This window comes from Oryzias latipes, chromosome 5 (genome assembly GCF_053564925.1).
Source record: "Oryzias latipes strain Hd-rR chromosome 5, Olatipes_Hd-rR_3.1".
Classification (NCBI taxonomy): domain Eukaryota; kingdom Metazoa; phylum Chordata; class Actinopteri; order Beloniformes; family Adrianichthyidae; genus Oryzias; species Oryzias latipes.
In genome coordinates, this window is record NC_136241.1 from 16053563 (window position 1) to 16077771 (window position 24209).

Sequence of the window (24209 nt, forward strand, 5' to 3'; positions counted from 1 at the left end):
AGTGCGGGTTTTTAGAAGAATACTCAGAAATGTGTGAACGGATCAAAATACCACTTTGGGGTTTCTTTTCATGAGGAATGAACTTTATAATACCTTTAAAAGCTCAAAACGCTGATTTTGCATGGTTTAGGTCCTTTAAAGCTGTTTTCATTCTGTAGGGTGGAAGTGTTTTGTTGAGGGATTTTTTTTCCTTACCCGTGATGACAAAGCTGGTGACATGCAGCATCTGCACCATGCTATGTTATTTTTCATGGAGACAAGAGCTTATCTGTTGCAGAGAGCAGTTAACTTGACATGACAACTCCTGAAACTGTGTAGCTGTCCACATCTCGGCATCCATCTGCAGTATTTCTTATTTATTTTCTGGTGTAGTGCTTGTTTTAAATATAGCAAGCACAGCTCAAATAAAAATTAACAACTTTTTAAAAAGTTCTAAGGCAAACAAGATCTAACTTTTTTTTTTTTTAGCATTTCAGCACATGGTAAAAAAAACAAAAAGTCTTAACTTTTTTTTTAATGCTAAGGTTTCTTGAAATTATTAAAATGATTAGACTGATTTTATCTGATTTTTTTCATGATGTAGTATTGCCTTATTCTTTATAGCTCAGAGGTTTAGTATCTTGTCAATACATGTCTAGAGAGAGATTAAAGTATAATCCCACTGTTATCAAGGGTTCGTGATACAGGGAATGATAGAGTGAGATCTGTTGTCCTTTGCTTGTGCCTTGGCCAAAACTAAAGTATTGCTGTAAAAGCAAGAAAAAAATGCTGAAGGCTTGCAGAATAATCAATAAAGAGCTCTGAGTTTTCCACAAGACGTGCACACCTGGATTTTCCCCAAATCATTCTAGGGAAACCCCAGTGTTGTGTAACAGTAACATAATGTTGCTGAGCTGTGTTTTCCCGCAGTTGCGCTCCACCTACATTTCTAAGTAAGAGCACAGAAATGAGGCAGAAGCTGCAGTTTTACAGGATGATGTTTGCTCAGTTGCACACCCACACACAAACACACATTCTTGCAAGTGTGTGTATAAGCTTTGTGTCAGATTGTGAACGTGTGTTCTGACAAAAACAGCTCCCCCGTGATAGTCTATTTTTTCTGTCGCTTCTTCTGTTTGCTCTCTGACAGGATTGTGTGACCAGCTCCAGATGTTTTGCTAATGAGCTGGGACATTAGTGCCTCCCTGTCAACCCATGTACTTTCATTTGGAGCAACAATGCCCTTTTTCTTCTTTTTTTTTTCCCTATCTCATACGCAGACAAAACTCTTTTGCAATTACAAATATATTCGACCTCTACAGATGAGCCTTTTGCGGTGCAATTTACAGTAAAAGCACAATCTGTACAGGCAACTAATTATCCATATAGTCAGAGATGCTTGATGAAAGCAACTGCAAATAATTTTCTCACAATACATCAAACTTGTGATAAACGGTTTAGTGGTAATGCACTAGTGTGTTGAATACGTATGTTTTACACTTTTACTCTGTATAAAGTGCATGGACAAATATGAAATACATGCTAAGAATGAAATCTGTATTACTTACTGTGTGTGTTTATAGTATGAAAAATGATATTGTAAGCACACATTTAAATTACGGATATTAAAAAATAAATAATTAACATTGATCAAAAATGTTACCAGTCTGCACTGAAGCAAAGTTGTCACGGCTCAGTGCCCCCAACTTAGGCTTCAATTTTTAGCATGCCCAGTTTTCTAACGCAGAACTGACTGTCACTATTCATCTATACACTGATTACACATGACCTTGATAAAAAAAACAACTCTTTGTTTTCACTTACCTGATTAAAACAGGCTAATAAGCACATTTATGCTATTTAAGGACGAGAGGCTTCCAGTAGTGGAGGCCATGACATATATGCATGGTTTTGATGTGCACAAAAGAGTTAGTGGCATGAGTTGGCATCAGTGCATGCAATGCTTTATCCAATTCTCCTAAGAAAAACGAAATGTTTGACAAGATCTATCTGGGTTCTGCTTAAGCCGGGCTGTTCCAATGGACCAAGCTTTATCATTGGGTGTGATTGACTCTACTATGAAACTTGCTTTATTTAGTGAGCTTCTAGTTCAATCCAGCACTCTCAAACTCTGCAATGCCTTAGTAAATGGCACATGGACAAATGAGGATAAAGATGGAGCACACCATGATGAAGAGTAAATTACCTTTATTGCCACTGGGAGGGCTGATTTGCAGATATTACCAACAAAGCTCCAGTTCTCCCTCCAAGAGTGATAGTAAGTCAGCTGCAATGGTGAGGTATTTTAGTACAAAGAAAGGTTGCTGAGGGAGAAGCAAGACTGAAAATTGATCAAAAATGACAGGTGAAAAGGAATGCAAAGTCATGTTGCTATAGCAACTAGCCATGTAGCCAAGGATAAAAGCTGGGGTTGTGTGCTGTTCCTTTCCTTGTCTCTTCCCTCGGAACGGCCGCTTGAGCACCTTGCATGAGCTTTTGGTAAACAAATACCATTTCAAGTATGCAGTCCATCTGATGTGGCCGGTTCAAAATTTATTTATGCAGGTGGAGTAGCACTTGAACGCAGATCAAGAGCTTTCCTGAAAGAGTCCGATTCCTTTCCTGAATGGATCACATGCAAAACCTTCCATTTGTATGCAAGATGCAACAGTAGTTGAAATATTATTTCTAGAGGCAACTGCCTGGGATGATGAAAAATGGGGGCAGGAAGACTCCTGGTTTCTACAGCAGCAGTACGGCACCTCGGCAAAAAACGTGACTCTTCCAATATGGCCCTAATGAAAACAGTATTACACTGAAACACGGCCACTAAGGATGATTTGTCTTTAGCCTTTAAAAACTGAATGACTCATGGCAGTGTGGCTCTTAATTTGATGACTCACAGCTCTCTGGCCCAAGGTACAGTTTCTCCTTTGAGAATGGACATATTGTGGGTTTGATTTGAGACTTCACTATGAGTGATATCCCAAAACACAAGGGTGGGACTCATTACTTTTTGCCTGCAAAAAAACAGCATTAAATGCTGGTTTGGAGCGCCGACTGCATGTTCACCACTACCTAAAATTATGAGAAATTCAGAAAAACATAGATATAAACTTATATATGTGACAGTCAGTGATCCTATCACAGCAAAAACGTAATCTTAAGCAAGTTAAAATATCCTTGATTTTAAGAAAAAAAGTCTAATTTTCTGTCTTACCAGAAAAAGAATCACAGCAAAAAAATCTTTTAAATAGAAAAATAATCTTAATTGGAGAAAATGTGCAGATTTTTTGAGTAACTTAAAGAAAATATGCAAATCAGGTAACCATTTTTGAGTAATATCTAAGGGGTTTGTCATTCTCACTTATATAATTTTATTAGGAAGAGTAAACGGGACTTAATTTACTGTTGTAAGGCAAATCTCACAATTTCTGTCTGTTTTAAGTTCAGGCTATTGAATGCCCCCCCCCCCAAAAAAACCTGACCGATTACCTTTTGAGGTTTACCACATGATGGGTTTCTTTTAACTGGTTTACTGTTTAAGGGTTCTTCCTTGGTACATGCATAAAAACCCAGACAAGTGATGTCAGATTGTCAGATTTCAAAACAGGAGAAAAGCAGCAGTTATGGATGCTAAAGAGCGACATGACAAGCATTTGTTTTAGTCTGTTTCAGAGTTTGAAAGATCAAAACCAAAGTCCCTGAAAGTTGAGTCCTATTGCTTTAACTCTGCTTGGTAAACAAGCTTTCTTTTAAGCCAAAAAAATATATAATATACGCAGACCAACCTTCAAAACCATGGAATCAAATCAAATCTAATGCACCCACCCGTGTAGATGAACTGAGCTGAGCATGGCCAGGCAGCCATCTTGCTCAACAACATCTGCGGCTGAGGAATCCTTTGATGTGGCTGAGCAGCACCCGTCTTTACATCGCACATCATGCCCCCCTCTTTGCCCCTGACAATCAAAGGCTCATCCAGGTCGTTCCCTCTGAACCAGCGGCAATAATGAAATGGAGCCAGAGCCTGACACCAGCAGAAATCCTCTGTACTAGCAGTCTGTGCCATGCTTGGTATGTAGGGAGATGATTATGCACACTCTTTAAAAAAAAGGGCACAACAATCAGTTCTTCAAAAGAGCTCAAACTACTGTAACACTTAGCTGACAGGCTAACAGAACAAGACTTAAGGCCATGTCCAGCTGTGAATATGAATGCCTGAGCCAATGCCTTGTGCAGCAGTGAGCTAAAAAAGTAGCCGTGTGATGACCAATCTGGGAGGCAGCTGTGGAGTAGGAGGCTGAAGGGATTACAAAGTGTTGAGTTTAATGATCTACACAACCTAGATTATAGGAGAGGAAAGGAAAAAGCCGATAGACAGCAAATGAGGAGGGATCAGGTTGTAAGCGGAGGTCCTCGGATTTATTGTTGGAGGTCACAAAATCCTTTTGCTCTCAAGACAGTCGAAAACATGTAGAAATCAGTTCCAAAGAAATGGTTAGGGGGCAAAGATTTTAGCTTAAATAGACCATCGATTCAGTAAATTCAGTAAATTCATTCTGCGGTTTCCAATGGTTACTTTTTAAAATTAAAAGCAACTTAAAAAATATTAAGGGCTTTCAAAACTAAATGCAGTTTATTTAGGCTAACCATCAATAGACTATAGAAAATGTGAGTTCAAGAAAATTAGAAATATTTAAGCATGATACCGTAGTTAAATCAAAATTGTTTTCTTTCAGTTCAAGATAGTAAAATCCAACAAATAACTTAAAATGGCACAAAAGGTTTAAAAAAGTTTAAAAAAGTAAAAAAGGCACAAAAGGTTTAAATAAAAACTAAGCCCCCTTAAAACGCAAAACAGAAACATTATGTAAAGTTCAGAATTACACAAAAAGGCCCTTTACAGAGAACATGAAGTAGATTAACGATTTAACAATGTTTATTTTAAATAGAGATTAATCAAGTCAGCTGTTCCAACTTTCATTGATTACTATTTTATTGATTATAAAAGACTGCACTGCTGAAAGTTGTGTGTTGTTTCAAAAATGGCAAGAAAGAGGAAACTATCAGTGGAAGAGAGAAAGAATGCCAAAAAATGCAAGTCTTTCTTGTTTTTTAACAGAAAAATTGCAAATAGAAAAACTGAAAATATTTTTTTCATGATCACAAAGTGCTCAGAAACTGGGGGAAATTCTGACAGGAAGAGATCTGGCAGACCCAGAGTGAAAACTGAATCAGAGGACAAGTTCTCATCTGCATGAAAAGCGACTCCTGGAACAGCAACTTTAAACAGCTTTATTGTGAGCCAGTCGAAGTTTTTACTGTGTGGAGACTTCCAGCTGCTGGTTTGACAGAACAACTAGCGGCAAGGAAGACAATGCAAAGATGTCAGAATAAGAGAAGAGCCTCATCTGAAAACATCACCACTGAACTACTGGTGTTCAGGACCAATAAAAATTTGAAATGTTTGGTTCATTAAAAAGAATCTCAGAAGGTTTTCCAAAAAGATAAAGGATGAAGTCCAATAAATTCACCTAGACTACATGTTTCAAACTCTGGACCGGGGGCCAAATTTGGCCCTCAGTGTAAATATAATTTGCCTGCGAGACCGTATTGAATGTGCATTAGAGCTGGCCCACAGTATATTGCTGTTGATGTGCTCCAATCACATCGGAGAAATTAATTTCACCCTCTAGAAAAATGTCCAAAAAAAAGATGGAAAACAGGAGATTTCAAGACAGGCCTGCTAAAATACTAGGTTTTCCTCAACTCAGAGCCTGACCCCAGACCAGTGTTAATTTTTACAAATAATTTTAATTTAGTTTTAGTCATAGTCTTGACTAAAACAAGGGTTCGTTTTAGTCGCAATTCAGTCATGATGATTCTATTAGTTTCAGTCTAATTTTAGTTGACTGAATTAGAGTAGAGATTCTACTCTAAAAAATCTAGAGTAAAAGGTAAAGCATTTTTATGAATTTTACTAAATTATGAGCATATGAATAACACTCAAAGACTTAAATAATTTGGAAAAAAAAACATTTTATTTCACTTTGCTTTCCAAAGTTGTCATTTCTGCAAGTTCAACATCAACAATCTAAATAAATAAACACATTCAAAGAAAATAAATTATAATTCAATCACATTTATAATACATGTCTGAACTTAAAAAAAGCCTTTGTTACGTTTTCTAACATTTTATGAACAAAAGTTATTAGGAAATGAAAATAAAAACTTTTAGTACAACTAATAGCCATAAATGAAGCAGTCAGTCCTTTTTTTGGCCATAAATCAATCCCAACAGACATCTTCCGAGCAGCAGCCAACCTCCTCCTGATTTTTTGTTTAAGATCTTCATAGTATTTGTCTATCGGGTTACTTAGTTTAGTTTTCTTGGGAACAGTCAGCGTTTAATCAATTGTCTCCATCATGTGAACAAAGTCTTCATCTTCAATAGTTGTGATTAGTAATCATGTGCTTCCAATCCATTTAGCTATTGCTTTTCCTTTGCTTAGCTGCACTTTTGAGTCACTCTTGAATTTTAAGACACTTTGAAATGCAGTTGAAATACTGTGTTGGGTAGGTTTAACCTTCTTGGTACCCAGTGGCCCACTCTCATCTTCCAGAGGCTTCTGCGGCTGTTTAAAGAATTGGGGGGTAAAGGGGAAAAAGTCAGACTTTTTTCACAACACGTACTTCGGCTGCTAAAAGGTTTTAGATTATTTTATCATTGCCATGACCACCGTAATTTCCGGGCTATAAAGTGCACCAATTTACAAGATGCTCTCATTACATTTTTAAAGGATAAACAATCTTGAACATACATAAGCCACACCTATCTGTGAGACACATGTGCCCCCATGTACATCAATGTAGCAGAGAGCCACATGGCCAATTACAACTCTTGACAATCTCAGACAATATCTGTAGGATTTAGGCCTATTTATTGGAAAATATTCACAAACAGCCAAACAGCACGGACCTGACTTCTGCTCACAGCCCCCTCACTCATGGTGAGGAACTTTACACCCACGATTCCCAACTTCCCATGAGTCTTAGGGGCTGAAGGCGGGGCTAACCCCCATGTCGCCACATTGTGTTGTAGATTGAGGATGTGTATGTTCTGCAGTGGAAGGAGGGGAGAGCGCATGTGCAGCGCAAGAGGAAGTGAGAGCAAGAGCAGCGAAAGTGTGTTGGGGGTGTGCGTTTATGTTTGTTATACAGAATGAAAGAGAAATGGATAATAAATGAAGGTTTGCCACAGAAGATGAATAATTCTTTATGAACCCACTCTGGAGGCTCTGAGAGTCCGAACGGGGAAGTGAACAACCGAAGGAAGATCCTCCTCCGGCGGAGAGGAAAGAAAGAAAAAAAAGTAATCGCAGGAAAGGTTCAACACATGACATATCTACAAAGAAAGATGGTACACAGAAAGAGTTTTCAAAGTTGTAATAATATACCAGTGCCTGTGAGAGGTGCTGGTGTGTAGTAACACAGCAGCAATATGGTAGTAACAGGGCTGGTAAAAAAAAAAAACGTAAATCATGGTAAAAGTCACTGAGAGTAGCAGTAAGTTATAGGCGCGCGCTGCGCAGAGGCAAACGCTGCGCAGTGCGTACGCCGGAAGTTTTCTTCCATAACAGTGACACACCGTAACATAGCACTAACAGGGCCAAATAAACACATTGGGTCTGATGGCAGCAAAGGGATTGTCGGATGCAGCCAAAATAGGGTTGAGCATGGGGGTTTCTTTTTGTTCTACCATGAGTCAGGGGTATGTCAATAAATGGGTTTGATACTGGAAATGTCATGGTTTCAATTTGTTGTGTCTTGTTTTTCGCTTTAGTTCTTGTCCTGTCTTGTTTGGTTCTGTTTCCTGTTTTATTTTGAAAGGTTTCCTGTCTTGTCATGTTTCTTGAGTTTTACTTCCTTTGGTCCCCATCTGCCCTAATCGTGTTCACCTGTGTCTTGTCTGCCCTGTTTGTATATAAGTCTTGTCTCTGCCTTCCTCCTGTGTTGGTCCATTATTCCTGTCTGGTGTTCATGTCATGCCATGTTCCATGTTTCTCGTCACGCCACGCCACAGTGAGTTTTTGTTCTGACATCCTCCTCTGCAGCGCTTTTTGTTTGTTTTTTGTGAATTAAACCCACTAGCCCTGATCCTCATGCCTCCGCCTCTGCATCTGGGTCCAACCGGCTCTCGAACCACCCTCCACCATGACAGGAAAGGAGATTTTGCATTGAGCTTCTCTCATTGCCTCCTCTCTGAGACTCTTCAGGTTTGAGCGGTGTATGGATCACGGATAGTTCTCCAGTGCAGCCAGATGGTTGATTGACGGCTCAGATGACTGACAGCTTGAACCATCTGCTTGTCGTAATGCTTTTTCCAGTGTCTGTTCATTCTATTCATTCTTAAAGAGGGAATTTACTTTAAACTTGCGTCTTCCTCAACACATCTGTCTCACGCATACCTTTTCTGCTTGAGCGCCCCCTAGTGGCCGTTAGAAAAAATGCATACAGTATCTGCATCATTGAATAAGTTTCAGGGTTGAAAGCGTGTCACAAAAGTAGCGGTTTATAATCCGGAAATTATGTTATTTTCTTTCACGAAGAGTAACTTTAACTTTGGAAGAATGCACCAAGACGCTAGTAATAATAGTGTTTGCATGCTTACCTTTGCGTGGATCTCAGGGTGGCTTTTCTGCAAATGTCGCTTCCAGTTTGTTGTGTTTTTGCCTGTGATGGTCGCTCCAAACAACGTCCACAAAGACTTATTGATGGTCATGTTAAATGTAAAAGGTGTTCATATGTCTGCTCTTCTTTCTCTACCCGGTGTAATATGCCTTTTTTATACCTAACCCACAGAAAAGCAATTCATTAAATTAAATTAGCGTCTTCCCAGGCCGATTACAGAAGCATGGCTGGCCTCACTGCAGGACTTTGTGTTCTGATTGGATCGCTTTGCATTTGCTCCCGCCTTTCTCCACCAGTAATCGTTATGATTGGATGTCGTCATCAAATGGCATTTTTGTTTCGTTTTTATTCGTTGACGAAAATATCAATATAGTTTGTTACATTTTTCGTGTCTAAGATAAGGAAATTTTGTTTACTTATCGTTTCGTTTTCGTTCAGGGAAAAAAGTTTGTTAACGAAAACTGACGAAAAAAATGACATTGGTAAACTTGCATCTAAGAAAAGATGCTAGGTATCTGGCTTAGACCACTGTGCAGAGTAAATCAGAGTTTAGCAAACTGAGCTTGTATATCTCAGTATATCTCAATATATCTGTTTCTTATGCACTTTTTCTACTGCAAGGCATGGTCTGTTAATAGTTGAAATGTTGGATTTTTTATTGAATGGAATCATTTTTGGTTCTTTTGTTGTTGGCTTTGAAAAAGGTTACTTTAAAAGGGAACTTGAAAGGATTTATTGAGAGACATACTTTATTTATTGAATTTTTTAAATAAGGAAAGAATACCACTCAATTGTCCCTTATTTCAAATGTATTTTTTTTTATGTGTTTGTCATATCAAGCCTTGGTTGTTCCAGATTCTCTGTTTAAGCAAAATTAAAGTTTGTTTCCATATGAAAAGGTTAAACATTAAATATCAGTTGGGGTTAATTTTTCAATAAATATTGAGTTTGGCCGGTGATGCTATTCACTGCACACCAACAAGCAACGTTTCTTGTGAACAAGGGAGAAACAAACGTGATGGAGAATTGCCACCATCCTTATTCTCAAAGGACTGCTTCTCTCCTTGCTCCTTCTATTGAGAATACAAGTGGGAGGTTACAACTTACAGGCAGAGAAACTAAGTTGAGAAGTTCATTAAGGGTGTCGTATAATGAACCTTTTGGGCATGTTTTCAGTTGAAACAGCACCCTTCCTTATCTGCAAAGGACAGTGTGTCGAAACTCCCCCATACTAGTTTGAGGTAAGAAGCAGGTGATAAAACACAGATCTGTTGCTAAAAAGGTAAACTGCAGCTTGAGTTAACATTTAAGAATACATTTAAACTATGATAAAAATAAAATCAATTTCTTTCGTAGATGATTAGTGAAAGAATCTAACTACCACAGCATTCTGCAGCACTCTGCAATTTCATCTGGTAGGCACTAATGTTGATCAGGGGCTCATCTTATAACAAGATAATGACCCAAAGCTCTGCCAGAACTACCCTGAGGACAAAAAAACAAGATAGTAAACCTGAAAACATGGAGTAGGCAACATTCTCTGGACTTGAACCCCACTGAGCTGGTCTGGGATGAACCAGACAGATGAGTGAAGTAAAGCAAACTAAAAAACAACATTATTTATGCGAACTTCTGCAGAAGGCTTGGAAAGAATTCACAGAAGAATATTTAATTCTGCAGCAGATAGAATACTATCAGCGTGTTAAGCCGTTACAGCTGTTTTATTTGTATATCTACAGTAAATAAGAAACTTTTTTGTTAGTAAGTTGATTTATGTTCTTTTGACTCCATTTTTTGTTTTGGTTTATGATATATATATATATATATATATATATATATATATATATATATATATATATATATATATATATATATATATATATATATATATATATATATATATATATATATATATATATATATATATATATATATATATATATATATATAGTCTGTTAGCAAACCATAGTGCAGCAAAAAAACATCAAATGACAGATCATGAATTATAGGTCAGACTAGGGGAACATATGGGGCTCTACTTTAAAAAGCTGGGGGCTTTTATATGCCTGAAATATATGGCTCATGATGAATTATTTAAAGAAAAAAAGACTATAGATTCAGAAAGGTTTAAATAAATGCAATATATTGTAAAAAGTATAGCATGAGCAACAATTACTATGAGAGAATATATCTCTCTCTATATAAAATATCTATTATCTCTGAAAAAACTGAAAATTTGATTGTGAAATATTTGATTAAAAAAAACAGGATATAAAAAATGTTACCAGCTTTCCAGGTTGAACGGTACTACATGAATTAATGTTAATATTAATACATTTTTATACTGTAATACACGATGAAGTGTATGCATCTTAAAAAGAAAAGCAAAACCAAAATATAAAAGTTCAAATTTGATCAGTTCTGAGTAGACAATGACTAACAATGCTTCCAAAAAATATTTAAGCTAAGAATAATATTGCAAAACTGCTTAGACAGAAATCCTAAATACAAACTTTCTGTAAATAATTATTAGTTATCCTGTATAGAAAAACTACAGATAGACGTTGTTATGAATAATTTAATAAAAGGAAGAAAATATAAATGTGAACATTTATGCACAAGTTGCATTTTGACCTTAAGGACAAAAGGAAAAGAAAAATTAAACTTTTCAGCATCAAATATCGCTGAATGCAAAACACCGAACACTGACATCCCACTGTGAAAGCTTTCAGCAGGCACACATTACATCTATTTTATAGCTCTCCAGTTAAGTTCCTCTATTTCATATTTCATAAAAGCTAAATGGGATTCTATTGAGGGCTGAGATAGGATGTCGGGCAAGAGGCGCAGCTCTTCACTGCCTGCAGAGGGGTCTGATTGTTTATTTGCATTTGCTGAGAATGTGGATGGGCGCCTAACGCTTTTGCAAAATAGCAAATGCTATTCGAATAGTTGCATCAGCTACAGACAAAAATATGACAGAGATACGCAGACATGTCAGCTAAGCTGTTGCAAGAGAGAAAGAGAGCGATGGATGCAGAAGAGTAAGAGGTGCTGTAGCCCTACAAGCTCGGTGGTCGACTTAACCAAAGGCAAACACTATACTTAAGGAAATGGAGTATAAAATGCATTCAGACATAAATGTTTTATTGTGAGATTATACAACATCTGTACATACACTTATCCGGCCATGGTTTATGTGGTGAGCTAAAAGGCAAAGAGTGAATAATGTAGGGAAAAAGAGAGGGGTGTGAGCAGTTCTGTGCTACCTTTGACAACAATAACAATCAAAGCTGAGCCAGAAATATAAATATAGATAGATAGAATTAATTGATGATTTCATGTCAAGTGACATGAAATCATTTTTTATTGTTGCCGGCCACACATTTTCGTTACAGCTCCTCTTTTGGAAAAATGCACCAGAGATATAGCAGGAAGCAATACCATATGGCATTTAAAAATAACATCAGAACAAACCATAATTTCGTCAACATATCAAAGTTTGCACGCGTACCTCCTTAACTCCTGTTTGTCATTTGTTTGACCCCTAACAATCAAACAGTGACAGGAAAGTCTGGGGGAAAGGACTTCTGCTACAGGGAAATCTGCAGAAAACTAGACTGTTCAATTGGACTATTTAGTTGATGGTATATAATCACCTCGTTTTGTGCATTCGTGTGTTAGTGTGTCATGGGATTAGCTGTGTACAGTTTGTTCAAGAAAAAAGGAGAGAAGCTGTCCTCTTTCAGTAAAGAATGACTATTTTCCCAAACAACTCCACTGATGCCCTGCCATTTAGAATGTCCAAATAACAGTGTTGCTCTTTAGGCCCCAGTCATAATTGCCGTAATCCAGTAATGGCCTTATACATTCACCCGTCACTTGGAGCTGTGGGGCAATTTAACCCTTTACTATATACGTACATAGAAGAGGGTGGCTATATATTTTTGAATGTTGTGAACAGCAGTTCCTGCAAATTGAAGGCAAAAGGAAAAGTAAGTTCTAAGCTTTTGGTAACACCTGCTCCTTTTTTGCTCTGGGTAGATAGAGATATTTAACAAAAACAACAACAACAAAGAAGTTGTATTGTAATTTAACTTAACATGATCTAACAGAAATATCAAAACTGCCTTTCAGTCAAGTTTGCAGGATTAATAAGGGTTTACCTCAATTAGAAAACACAAACAATCCAGGCAAAGGATGGGTCTGCCAGCTCCAGATCAATGATGGAAAATGACCAAACAAAACAAGCCAAAAAAGGCTAGATTGTGAAAAGAGTGATGGCTCAGTGTTTTCCCCTGGCTTAGACTAAACAGAAAAACTCTGGGGATTTTTGTTTTGCTGCTGAACAAAATCATTGCAAAAGTGTCAAAATGCTCAATATTAGAAAAAGATCATGTTTAAATTGTTTACTTTTCTTTGACTAATGTAGGATTTTTTTGGTTAAATGTAATTTTACATTTATAATTCAAATATTTTTAATTTCTTTTGACCATTACAAGAATTTTCACTTAAATTTCCAATATATATGTGTTTTTTTGCCAATGCCCAAACCCTTAAGTAGAATCTGTTACTGAAGCCAAAACTCCAGAGAGAAAAGTCTTCAAAAGAAGAAACAATTTTAATTGGCATATATGATTTACTTACTTTTAAAGGGTAAAAACTGCCTTTTTTTTGGTTGTTTACTTAGATTGTGCAAGTTAACGTATGTGTATTAGCGTATATGTATTAGCACCCAACTTATTCGTGTTTGTTAAGAACAAATTTGTTGACTTAACTAACTACCAGCTGGTATTTTTAGAATGAAAGGGAAAGGTTTAATAATTCGAGTGGTCTGTGGTGCAAAGTCCTTAAAAAATACAGTCTCAGTTGTTTGAGAGAGTAAAGTAAATATCACACAAAAAGATTTAGGAAAATTAGAGCAGATGTTAAAATTTCACAGCATGCACGGAAGAATGGACAAAATAATTTGAATTCCCTGTTTGCCTTTAAAAGATGATCAACTTTTTTCACAACACTGCATTATTTATTACCCTATGAAAACTTTCCCTCAACTTTCTAAACCCAGATTACATAACCAGTTTTTGCATCTGTGCACTCAAGATTTCATTGAAAATATGATTCTGCTGCTGTACTCAAGTACCTTGTTAGTAACTCCAATGAAAGCCAAACAAATACAAACTTTAAGTTTGCGTTGCTAGAAATTGTTTTAGTAGAACTACTCTAGAAACATCCTAACGTCCAACAAAACCAACAGCACCACTTTTGTCTTATTGTAAGACACAATAATATGGAAATTCACACAAACACAGAATCTCAGCGCTTCATGATCATGCATGGGAAATAAAGAATACTGCAGTAAAAGGGATTGAAAAATAGACTTGTTCCAGTGGTTTCAAGGGCAAATGAAACATGGAAATGCAGCAGCCTTTCTCGGATTGACAGTCACCGAAGTATAACACCGTCAAAGCGTGACCATGCAAAGAGAGAAACATCTCATCAAGCTTTTCAATATGCAAATGACCAAGGAAATTCCCTTACTGACTCTAAATATGTTAATATTGAAACTGAACGGATCACAGGAGTCAATGACTTGAATAAACGAACAAGTAACAGTATGAGCTGAATTGTGTTTGTCATGGGTAACCTCAACATAAAAGCTGAGTATTTAAAAAATATATGGAAGATTTCCAGCTGCCCAGACCGTAACCATGGCAATCCACATTACCTACTTGGTTATTTTGCCTCTCTTGAGCCAAATGAAAACAGCTTGAGAAAATGGAGCTAAGCCAGCCTCTGATTTGCACCACATGTACACTGTCATGGAGCAACAGCAGTTATTTTGCTTTTATTTTGTATCAACAGACAGCAGTTTTAATGTAAGCCCCTGGTTGCTGTGCAGTGGTTTAACAGTTGCAAAGCTGGTCTCAAATTTCAAACTAGCTAAAAATCCCCCAAATTATTTTCCTTTTATTTTCTGGCTCTGTTTCCTCTTGACACTGGTAAGTTCATCTGGTAAGAGTATCATCAACTGAGCTGCAAACTAAAAGACTCCTCAAGGACGAGGCTCTCTTCAATAGCAAGCACAAAAGTACTGATAAATAATGGGTCCAGTTAAGACTTCCTTCATTCCTACCCAACATGCCAACCAGAAATCTACAAGTAATTAAAAAAGAATACATCTTAAAAAATATTGATACAAATCTCCTGTTGCCTATACAATAATTGGAGTGCATATAGTTTAATAGTGTGCATTTAAGCATTAGTGTTTTCATGTCAGACAATTACTAAATGTAAAAATATATGTTTTTAAAATGTCAAGAAATTTGTTACAAGTCAATGACTTTCTTTTATTTCATGTATTTGTATTTTATTTCTTCCCTTTATGTACAAAGCCAGAAATGAAGAAATGTATTAATGTAAGCTGATTGATTTGGATTTAAAGAGGCATTCTATTTTCTTAAAAAAAAACAAAAAAACACAACTCTACAGCTTTTTTTATGGCATTCTAAAAAAATTGAGATAGCAATTTACATTTATTTAAATAAGGCTTGTGAGTAAAGTCACAACCTTAAGTTCAACTTAACACACACAAAGATTGAACAGTAGATGCCTTGAAGCAAGATTATTACCGGTAGTTTCATGAAACAAAAGACTATATCCATTTTGGGCCACTGTCTGGTTAGGGGGACGATTCAATTCTCTTAAGTCCAGGTACATATAATTTTTTTGATTAGTCATTGGGTCATTAGCTTCAATCTGTATAATATGATGTTATACACCATTTATGTTTTTGCTGTTATTATTCTGAGCATATAATTATCCTGATGCAACAGCAATTCACCATAAATTCAGGGGAGTCGGCTTATCTGCATGACGTTTAAGGCTTAAACTATACTTTTATGAAAGGAGACAAATTAGTTTTGTGCCAGTAGGTGCATGTGTGCATATGCCCTCATTTATCCATTCTTTTATCTGAGCTTTGAACTATATAAGTATGAGTCAACACTGAGCTTTAGGCAGGATAGTCCTTCAACATTGATTCTATTCTTCTGCTTTTTAAGCGCTAAAACTAAATCCATCCAGTTTATTTCATGAAGACCCATGACTAAGTGCTATACCACTGTAGCAGATAAAAATGTAAAAAAAATGTTTGCTGACCTATTCAATGTCGCTAATTTACAACGTATCATTAAATCCAGGACTCTACTTAATTGATTAGTGGTGTAACAACGATTCGATTCATTTCATAATCTGTGGTTGCTGATACAACTCACCCCAAATTTAGTTGAACTTTTTACTAAAGTTTAACCCACTCTTTGAAAATGGAACATTACTAGAACATTCTACCACACTGTATGGTCACATGTGTCTGCTAAATTCAAAGAGTTCCACACATTGGACTGTAATAATGGCTTGATCATATTTTGCTGCATCACATGTGTGTTGTCCGCTGTAATGGCACTTGATCATTTTTACATTATAGTAAAATAAACCTTATACCTCAATCCAAATGGTATTTTTCAATATTTATATAATTGATTTGTTGCTATTTATTTATTCATTTTATTTTTAAACAATTTCAAAAGAGTATAGGTTGAAATCGATTAACAACATGCCTCAGACAGATCAATCTGGTTGAAGGAAAAGAAAACACACAAATGGTGCAAAACGTTTCACTTCCACAATCAATCCTTCCAGACGCATTAAGTTGGGGATTGATACAATTGATCAATTCATCAATTAAGTCGAATAATTGCAACACTCTTATAATTCTGCATCACTTTTAACGGGAAAAAACATTTACAAATATTTTTATGTAGTAGGAAATAAAGTCAGGTATAACGGAGTTAAATGTGTCATTGCACCTTTTTTTTTTATGACTATCTCCCGTCATTACATCTAGATGTGCAGATAGATAGATGAGATAGAGTAATGAAATTAAAAAAAGGACAAATGGAGAAAGAAAGCTCAGTTATAATCGTTACTATCAACAAGTTATTTTATATATTTATTATTTTCGAGCAATATGGAGCCATTTGTTTTTAAAGACGCTGAACTCAAGAAAATGTACATTATATGCAAGTAACTTGGTTTACATGGCAACAGCCTTAAATTAGCCCTATAAAGGGCCCTCTTGTGGACCAGTGGGACAAAGGTCTTTTCATGTGGACATCTTCCACTTCAGCAAAGAGCCAATGAAAATGCTTTGTTTTTATGTTTGGCAATGGAGCCACCTCTCTGAGTAACAAGTGCCTGTGGTTCTGTATTAGCCAGCAGTCTGCTTCTCCTCTCTTTCCATTCATAGCAGACAATCTGCAGAGAGTGTGGACAGAGAATAATAACATTGAGCACACACAACAACTGCTTCTCTGGGAGAGGGCCCCGGGGAGCTTTTTGCAGTATTTTGCAGTCAGCCTTATCTAAAACATCATTACCACCCCATTCACGGTCCAGTCCGGGAGTACGGACTGGCTGCAGAGAGGAGGCTGTTTAATAGATTGTTCTAATGGTTGTTTTCATCATCAAATCCATCAAAAAAGTTGTAAGCTGTTTTTAGATTACAACTAAACAAATATATATATTTTTTTTATTTTGGAAAAAAAATGTTAAACTATTTGACAGGGTTTGTAATAAAAAAGCCAAACTTCTTTACTTCTTTTTACAATTAAAAATTAAAATATTTGTACTTAATTAAATCATAACTATAATTTTCATCTACAAAAATAAAGCAAACCACATAATTTTTTTCTTTTAGCTCTTTGTCGCAATCCCCAGTTTTTTAATTTTCCAATTTCTTCCAGCTTCAAAATTGGAAGAAAACAAACATGAATTTTGTCTTAATACTGTGATTTGCATTGCACAACTTTAAAATTAAAAAAAAAACAACCACTACCCTGTCCATGCAAAAACACAAAAACTCAATGATCTGAGTAACTCTCCCAAGCTGTAATCCAGCCATGTAATGAAGGCTGTAAATCAGCACCTTGGACAGTGCTCAGCAGACTGAAAGAGAGAGGGGGAGGATGGGGGCACTCTTTCAGCATACGAAACCAGTGGACAGTGACAACCTCTGCTGTCCTGCATGGTACTGATGACTAAACAGAGTAATTCAGGTTGCTGCACAGCTAGTGAGGGGGATGAAGAGGTTGGTGTTTGTGTCAGTGTATGAAAGAGGAACTATTCTGAGATATGCTGCAACTGCAGAGTGACAAAAAGAGAGAGATAGGGAGAGAGTGACAGAAGACATGACTAGAGTTAGGTGTTGGGAGGAGGTGGCTGGGGACGCTAATCCACTTTTTGACTCATCCACTTTTGGCTTTATACAAGTTTCATGCGAAGGTTTCAGCTCAGAGTTGAATGTCCGGGGACAGACAGGAGAGTTAAAGATTCTGACATCTATACATAGCTGAAGAGGCCATTAGCAATTGAAACACACATGCACACACAGCCCTAATACAAATACATACACACACACACGCAAAGACAGTAGCATTAAGTTAAATATTCATGTCCTGAAAGCTGGTCTATTTTTATCATTAAGCCTTTGCATGTAGGTAAAGCAGCAAAGTGATTGTTTTCTCAGCTTCTACCCATCTTTGCTGTGCATTCCTATGAGCCCTGGGATGACAACACACTGGTGGGAAATGAAGAGTGAGGGCGAAGAAAAAGTGAGACACAAATGTGGAGAGCAGAGCTTAAAAAGAGGGCAATGAGAGGGAACACAGAGAAATATGCTGTCTGTTCCTTGTTAAAGATTTCTCTGCACATAAGGAGGTGTCTCCATTGACGCTCTTACTAATAACTGCACAATTGTTCCTATTTTTAGAAAATTGAGCCAGTTATTTGGCCTGGCTTTAACCTAGACTTTCACTATAACTTTGATTCAGTTATCTTTTACAAAATCCTGTGTTTTTCTACAACAACAGGTTCAATGTTCACTTGGGCTGAGATGGTACGTGCTGTCTAGTGTCACACAAAAGAGAGCTCAGCACAAAGCAGCATCCTGAAGTCTTTCTCCTGGTTGCCTGCAGAGACTGAAGAGTGGGGTGAGCGACAGGGATTGGACAGAGGGCTGATTTTGACAGCTGGGGGCGATGGGATTAGCAGCGACAGTGACTCGGTTTCAGTAAATGTGAGTAGCCGTGCGCGTGTGTGCGGGCAGAGCATGTGTGTATGCGTAACTGCCCGTACCACAGTCCGGAGTGCCATATGTGGCAGGAATATTTCTTTCAACCATGAAGAACAGAGGGGGCATTAGATGGCTGTGTCGCTAGTCCTTAAGCACACATGCAATTTTACTTATTGACATGTGTGTATTAGTGGGAATGTGTGCATGCACTGGACAACGCTGTAATACCCTTATGCTCACAACCCATCGTATAGCATGAGCACATTACTATTCCTGTCACAACAGCCTTGCAGTAGAAGCAGCAGGCAAACAGGCCAACCACTGTATTATGTTAAACTCACACACCAATGAGCTTTGCTGCAGTCTTCTTGTGTGCTTAAACCTACGCTGTGTGTGTTCATGTGTGTGCTTTTTGCTGCTACGTACAGTATATTTAGTCTTCTTTCATGCTTTTGCGTGGGCAGGCACAGCATTCCGCCTGTATGCCATGCATCACCCAGCGAAGCCCTCTATTTATGCGTCTCGCTCATGTGTTTGAGTGACCGCATGACACATCGCATCACTCACCCTGGCTCTGCGCTCCCCCGTCCCCCTCTTCTGCGTCCGTCAGGTTGTTAAGCATCCCAGCTTGTCTATGCTACTTTTCTGCTGCGGAGCGATGTCACTGATCGAGCTCTCTGCGGCTCTCCCTGCGTTGGCCGCACTGTGATAGAGCCGCAGAAATAGCAGAGAAGCGTTGCAGGAAGAAAAAAAAAAGGCCAGCCGGATCCTCCTCACTCCTCTTCGCTCCTTGCTGCCTGTAGGACGCAACGAAGAGAGGCAGCGGAAAGGAGGGAAGGATTTTTTCCCTGCTCTTCGGATCCTCCTCTTGACGTCTCTTCTCTAGCTTGTAAGCGTGACTCTCTCTGTTGCTCTCTCTCCAAAAGGAGGAGGGAAGAGGGGAAGCTGCAAGAGTTTTTTTGGATGATGGAACGCCTGAAAGCTGCACACTTGTTCTCCTTCTTTGCCAATTTTTTTGTCTCTGCAACTCCTTATTTGTCTTTCTTACTGTCACTGAATGCAAAACACTCAATCTGCCTTGCTTCGATGATGTTGCTCAGTCATTATAAATGCCTACGCTGTTCCATATTCGGGCAGTTGTCCAATTCACTCCCTATCTTTTTGTCTTATACCTCTCTGTGCTTCTCTTTTCTCATCAAAGCCTCAGACACAGAGGTGACTGAGGAAAGGTGGTTTGAGTGGTTGTAAAAGCAAGCACATGGCATTCCTTCTCTGGCTTGGTCCTTTGTCTGATTTTCAATACCTGCTGGATTTTCTTCTTTAATATCAGTGCAAACAGACTCAATCTTTGTTGTAAGAGAATAAATACAAAAAATCATACCAACCTCAGACACATGTAGTTGTGAAAAAAGACAGAGTTTTGTGTTGAGATGCGCAACATCAGAGCACATCAGCAAGTGGTCGGGTTTGCTTTCTTATTGCAGTAATTTTCTAGTTCGATCCACAGAATAACATTGATAAAACATTACTACAGAGGAGACGTGCATGCTTTAAGGCAGCAGTGCAACAGCATTGCAGCCTTACTTCTAGACCAGACTCATTTTGATTCATTTTTGATATGGTACACCATGTACCCAGGAGCAAAGATGTGTGTAGCACGAGGACACAACGTGTGTCGTTCAGTGTGTTTCATGAGCAATGATTCTATAAACGCAATTAATCTGGGCTATAGCTGTGGGTGCAGCTGATGTTGAAAAGACATTTAAATAAACAGAGAAGATGTGAAAATGTAACTGCATGCACAGCATTTTTTTTAAGATACGACTAACCACGACAAAGAGCCAATACCTCGAAGCTTAGAGATGTTATTATACACGGATCTTTGTGTTTTCTTTCTTTGTTCAGCAGTACTTAGATCGTGGAAGAAAAAAAAAACCTGCAAATTGAATTATGGTACTCGGGGTAAGAAAACTTTGAGTTGGCACAGCACAACTATTCAGCATGCTGTGTACTCTGACTGGTCGGTTCATATAACAAAGTCATTTTTTCAAGAGTGTGACCTCACTTCCACATCAATGGCAAATTTTAAATAATAAAGTCCAAACTGTTTAAATTTAAGCAGATAGTGAGTAGACAATTAGTTAAAATTGTATGCATAACAATAAAACGCTAAGTGAAGTTGACTACAAAAACGTGGCATGACGTAAAAACAATCATGAAACAAGTCCCCTGATCATAGTCAAAATGTATTTTTGTTTGGAATAAATAGGAGAGCTAAAATATTTGTTGATTTGGATGATTGGACCATTTGGCATTGTCTGATTATGTGGCTAAAATGAAAATATATAAAGATTAAAAATGTACATGCGGACGCTAACACAACTAAACTTTTTCTCCGTTTGTAGAAAACAATAGTTATTAATTCAATGTTGATACTTTTGGCTTGGGGAGTTATAATATTGGGTTATGACCTGACAAAGCTTTGAGTACTTTCTCAACTGCGCTTTAAAGGTAAACATGACTTCCCCTTATTACATGATTGTAGTATCTGTCATTTCTCACCAAAAAATAATAATAATAATTTTAGGATTACAGATATGGCACGTAAAAAGTGTTCATACATCCATCCATCGTCCATGACAGACACAAGTCAGACTTTCACATTTGCTGCACCAAATGAAACGGTTGGTAAAAAATGTGTGAGGAGGCAGAAGAATGAAACAGATACGAAGAGAGCAACCACAATAATTGTATATTTGCTGTGCTAAATGATTAAAGATTAGGTTTATTTATCCCCAAACAAGATGACATTAGTCCTCAGAGTGCCAAATCTCAGCAACATTTATTGATTAAAGGAAACTCAAGGAAGGCACTGAGCCAGGCTAACTATAAATCTTGGTTTTATATTCATGACAAATGTGACATCTTGTTACACAACACTGATCTTGTAGCAAAGCCTCTTGAGAAAATGGAGTTCTAGAGCTGAATCTCTGTGGACTGTGACCCATTGAAACCAACAACATGATGAGAATGATCTCCATAGAAACTATAACAAGAACAAACACAAGAAAACTATTTAACATGCTTTAAAACCAAATGAAAATGCTACATCTCAAAGTTCACTGATGCAACAGTGAGCGGGTTCATTTTGTATAGCTCTGTCAAATTTCAGGTAAACAATACTGGCATAGTTATAATCAGGGCAGCTGGAAAAGGGACTATGCAAGAAAAGTGGCCCACATGAACTGACTTGCAGGAGCTAAGGGACCGGATGGTGCTGCAACTTTATATTTCACAGAAGGAAAAAGCTGAAAACACTCTTTGATATAAAAAAAAGCAAATTTAAAACAGAAAACCTATGAAAAACTCAATTTTAGAGCTGATAAACTTTGGAAAGGTTATTATAGACTTGACTATGAGGAAAAGGTGGCGTATTGTAATGCATGTATTTCAATTGGCTAGAATAGCATTGGGAAGTATTTCTTCCTTTCCTATAGAGAGTAACAGTCAGAAACGTCTATTTGAAGCATTTTGGCAAGGCTGCAAAAAGGCTGACATACTACTGAAAGCTGTAATGAATAGACACTGACCTCCACATATAAATGTATCTTTGGCTTCATGTCACATATGAAAGCAGAGGTTGTAAATTCTGAAAACATAGGATACTAAAGGGGAAACTCTTGTTAATCTGTCAGAGCTTATTTTACCGTAGTTACAACTACAGGGTAGAGGGAACTTAAACAATTTTCTTTATTTAGTTTAGCATCAAGGAAATGAAGCAAATTTTATATTATAGTAAGTTCTCACTGCTGACTCACTCCGCCATCTAAAAGTCATTTTAATTCTTAAGCCGTGTGGCTTGATGACAACCCATCAGTATCTCCCCAACAATCAGATTAGTAGTAGCCCTTCTAACAGTGGGAGAATGCCCAAAGGAAATACTTGGAGTCTAGATGGAAGGTGCAGTTCAACCAGCATCCATTACAATGAGAGTGAGTGCTTTGAATACAAACTAAAACAGCCTCTGTATCTTCCAAAAGCATAGAAGTGTTGCAGTCAACATGAAAAAAAAGAAACACAAATGGAAAATACTGTTTCTAAGTGACTAGATGTTTTAGCAGTGTTTAAATAAGAAGAGTAGGCAGAAAGGTGAGAGATACTGACAGTGGAGTATGAGCATTTTATTACTGTAGATGCATGAGTCATATTTTTCTGAAGTTGTTTTCGTTATCTGTGTCTGATTACATGTGCCTGAGCTGGCATTCAAGCATGACCTTTTGTTCCTCTGTAACATTTTTGCAGTGCTCCTTGTAACAACTAATCACCTTTGAGAGAGTTGTTCTCAAAAAGGGCTTTGAATTTTAATTTTCTAGGGTATCACTGCAAGCTCATTTGATTGCTATGGTTTTCTGGGAATGTTTGTTATAAAACTGTTTAAAAAACACAGAGTTTCCTTTCTATGTCATTACTGTTACTGAATATTAAACTCTGTGATCATAGACTCATAGATGTCACCAGTGAGACCGAAATAACACACGTTCTTCGGCATACAGTAACGCCTGGACCGTTTACATGATCAATTTGAAGCTTTCTCAATCTTTGTGATAAAATCAGATGATTTACGTCGCTTGCATCAGCTCTTCATCACTGTAATGTCTTGTAAATCAGCGCAAAGCTGCTTTTTTCCCTTTCAGAATCCACAGGAATTACTTCAATTGTGTACACAGTTGAAGAGTTACGGTAGATGAAATAATGTGGCTACTGGAGCAAGAGCTCAGGTGTTAAAGGGTTAATTAAAAAATGCAAACCAAACACAATTCTGGCCAATCTTGTGCTAAAATGTCTCTTCCTGTTAGAAGGGGAAACTGGGCGGGCTAACTACAGAATTAGCAATTGTGATTGGCAGAGGGCAGTGCAATCTTTCACGGTAGCCGATTGGAACCAATGCATTTTTACACACAAGCCAGGGCCCTCATCCCACACACAAACAGTTCAAAGAAGTTATAGAAAAGGTGCGTCCAAAGCAGCCTGATGGAAAATTGACATTTAATAGATGAAGATAAAAGCACAAACTTAAATGAATTGCAGTCAAACGCAAGTAAAAGCATGTAGAGTGTACATGCACATTCTTTTCAAATTTTCATTGACGGCCAGAAAATAAGTAAGTGTTTGATTTGCACTAAAAACACACTTTAAGCTGTTAAAATGTTTACATTTGTTGTGAACAAAACACTTACCACAACACAATAAATAATTAAGGTTATATGCAAGTAAATGTTTATTTCTCTCACTTTAGTTGAAATGAAAAATGATAAGAAAAATAAATATTTTGCATGTAGATGGTTTTTCTTTTACAGTAACACAAATAGTTGTTTTTCCTGGCAAGTAGGTAATTTTATAATAG

General features: G+C 37.4%; 1 protein-coding gene across 4 annotated transcripts in view; it reads right to left on the bottom strand.

Annotated features, from left to right (window-relative positions):
* slc12a5a (solute carrier family 12 member 5a) overlaps positions 1–24209 on the bottom strand; it is a 146796-nt gene that overhangs the window by 73864 nt on the left and 48723 nt on the right. For 2 of the 4 annotated variants that reach the window (XM_078947198.1, XM_023954950.2), the window contains exon 1: positions 19373–19885. The exons of the other annotated variants lie outside the window; for them this stretch is intronic. In XM_078947198.1, coding sequence (XP_078803324.1) covers positions 19373–19427 — 55 coding nt within the window. In that variant the 5' untranslated portion in view covers positions 19428–19885. Of the gene's footprint in view, positions 1–19372; positions 19886–24209 lie in introns of those variants that run through there. 4 annotated transcript variants of the gene reach the window in all.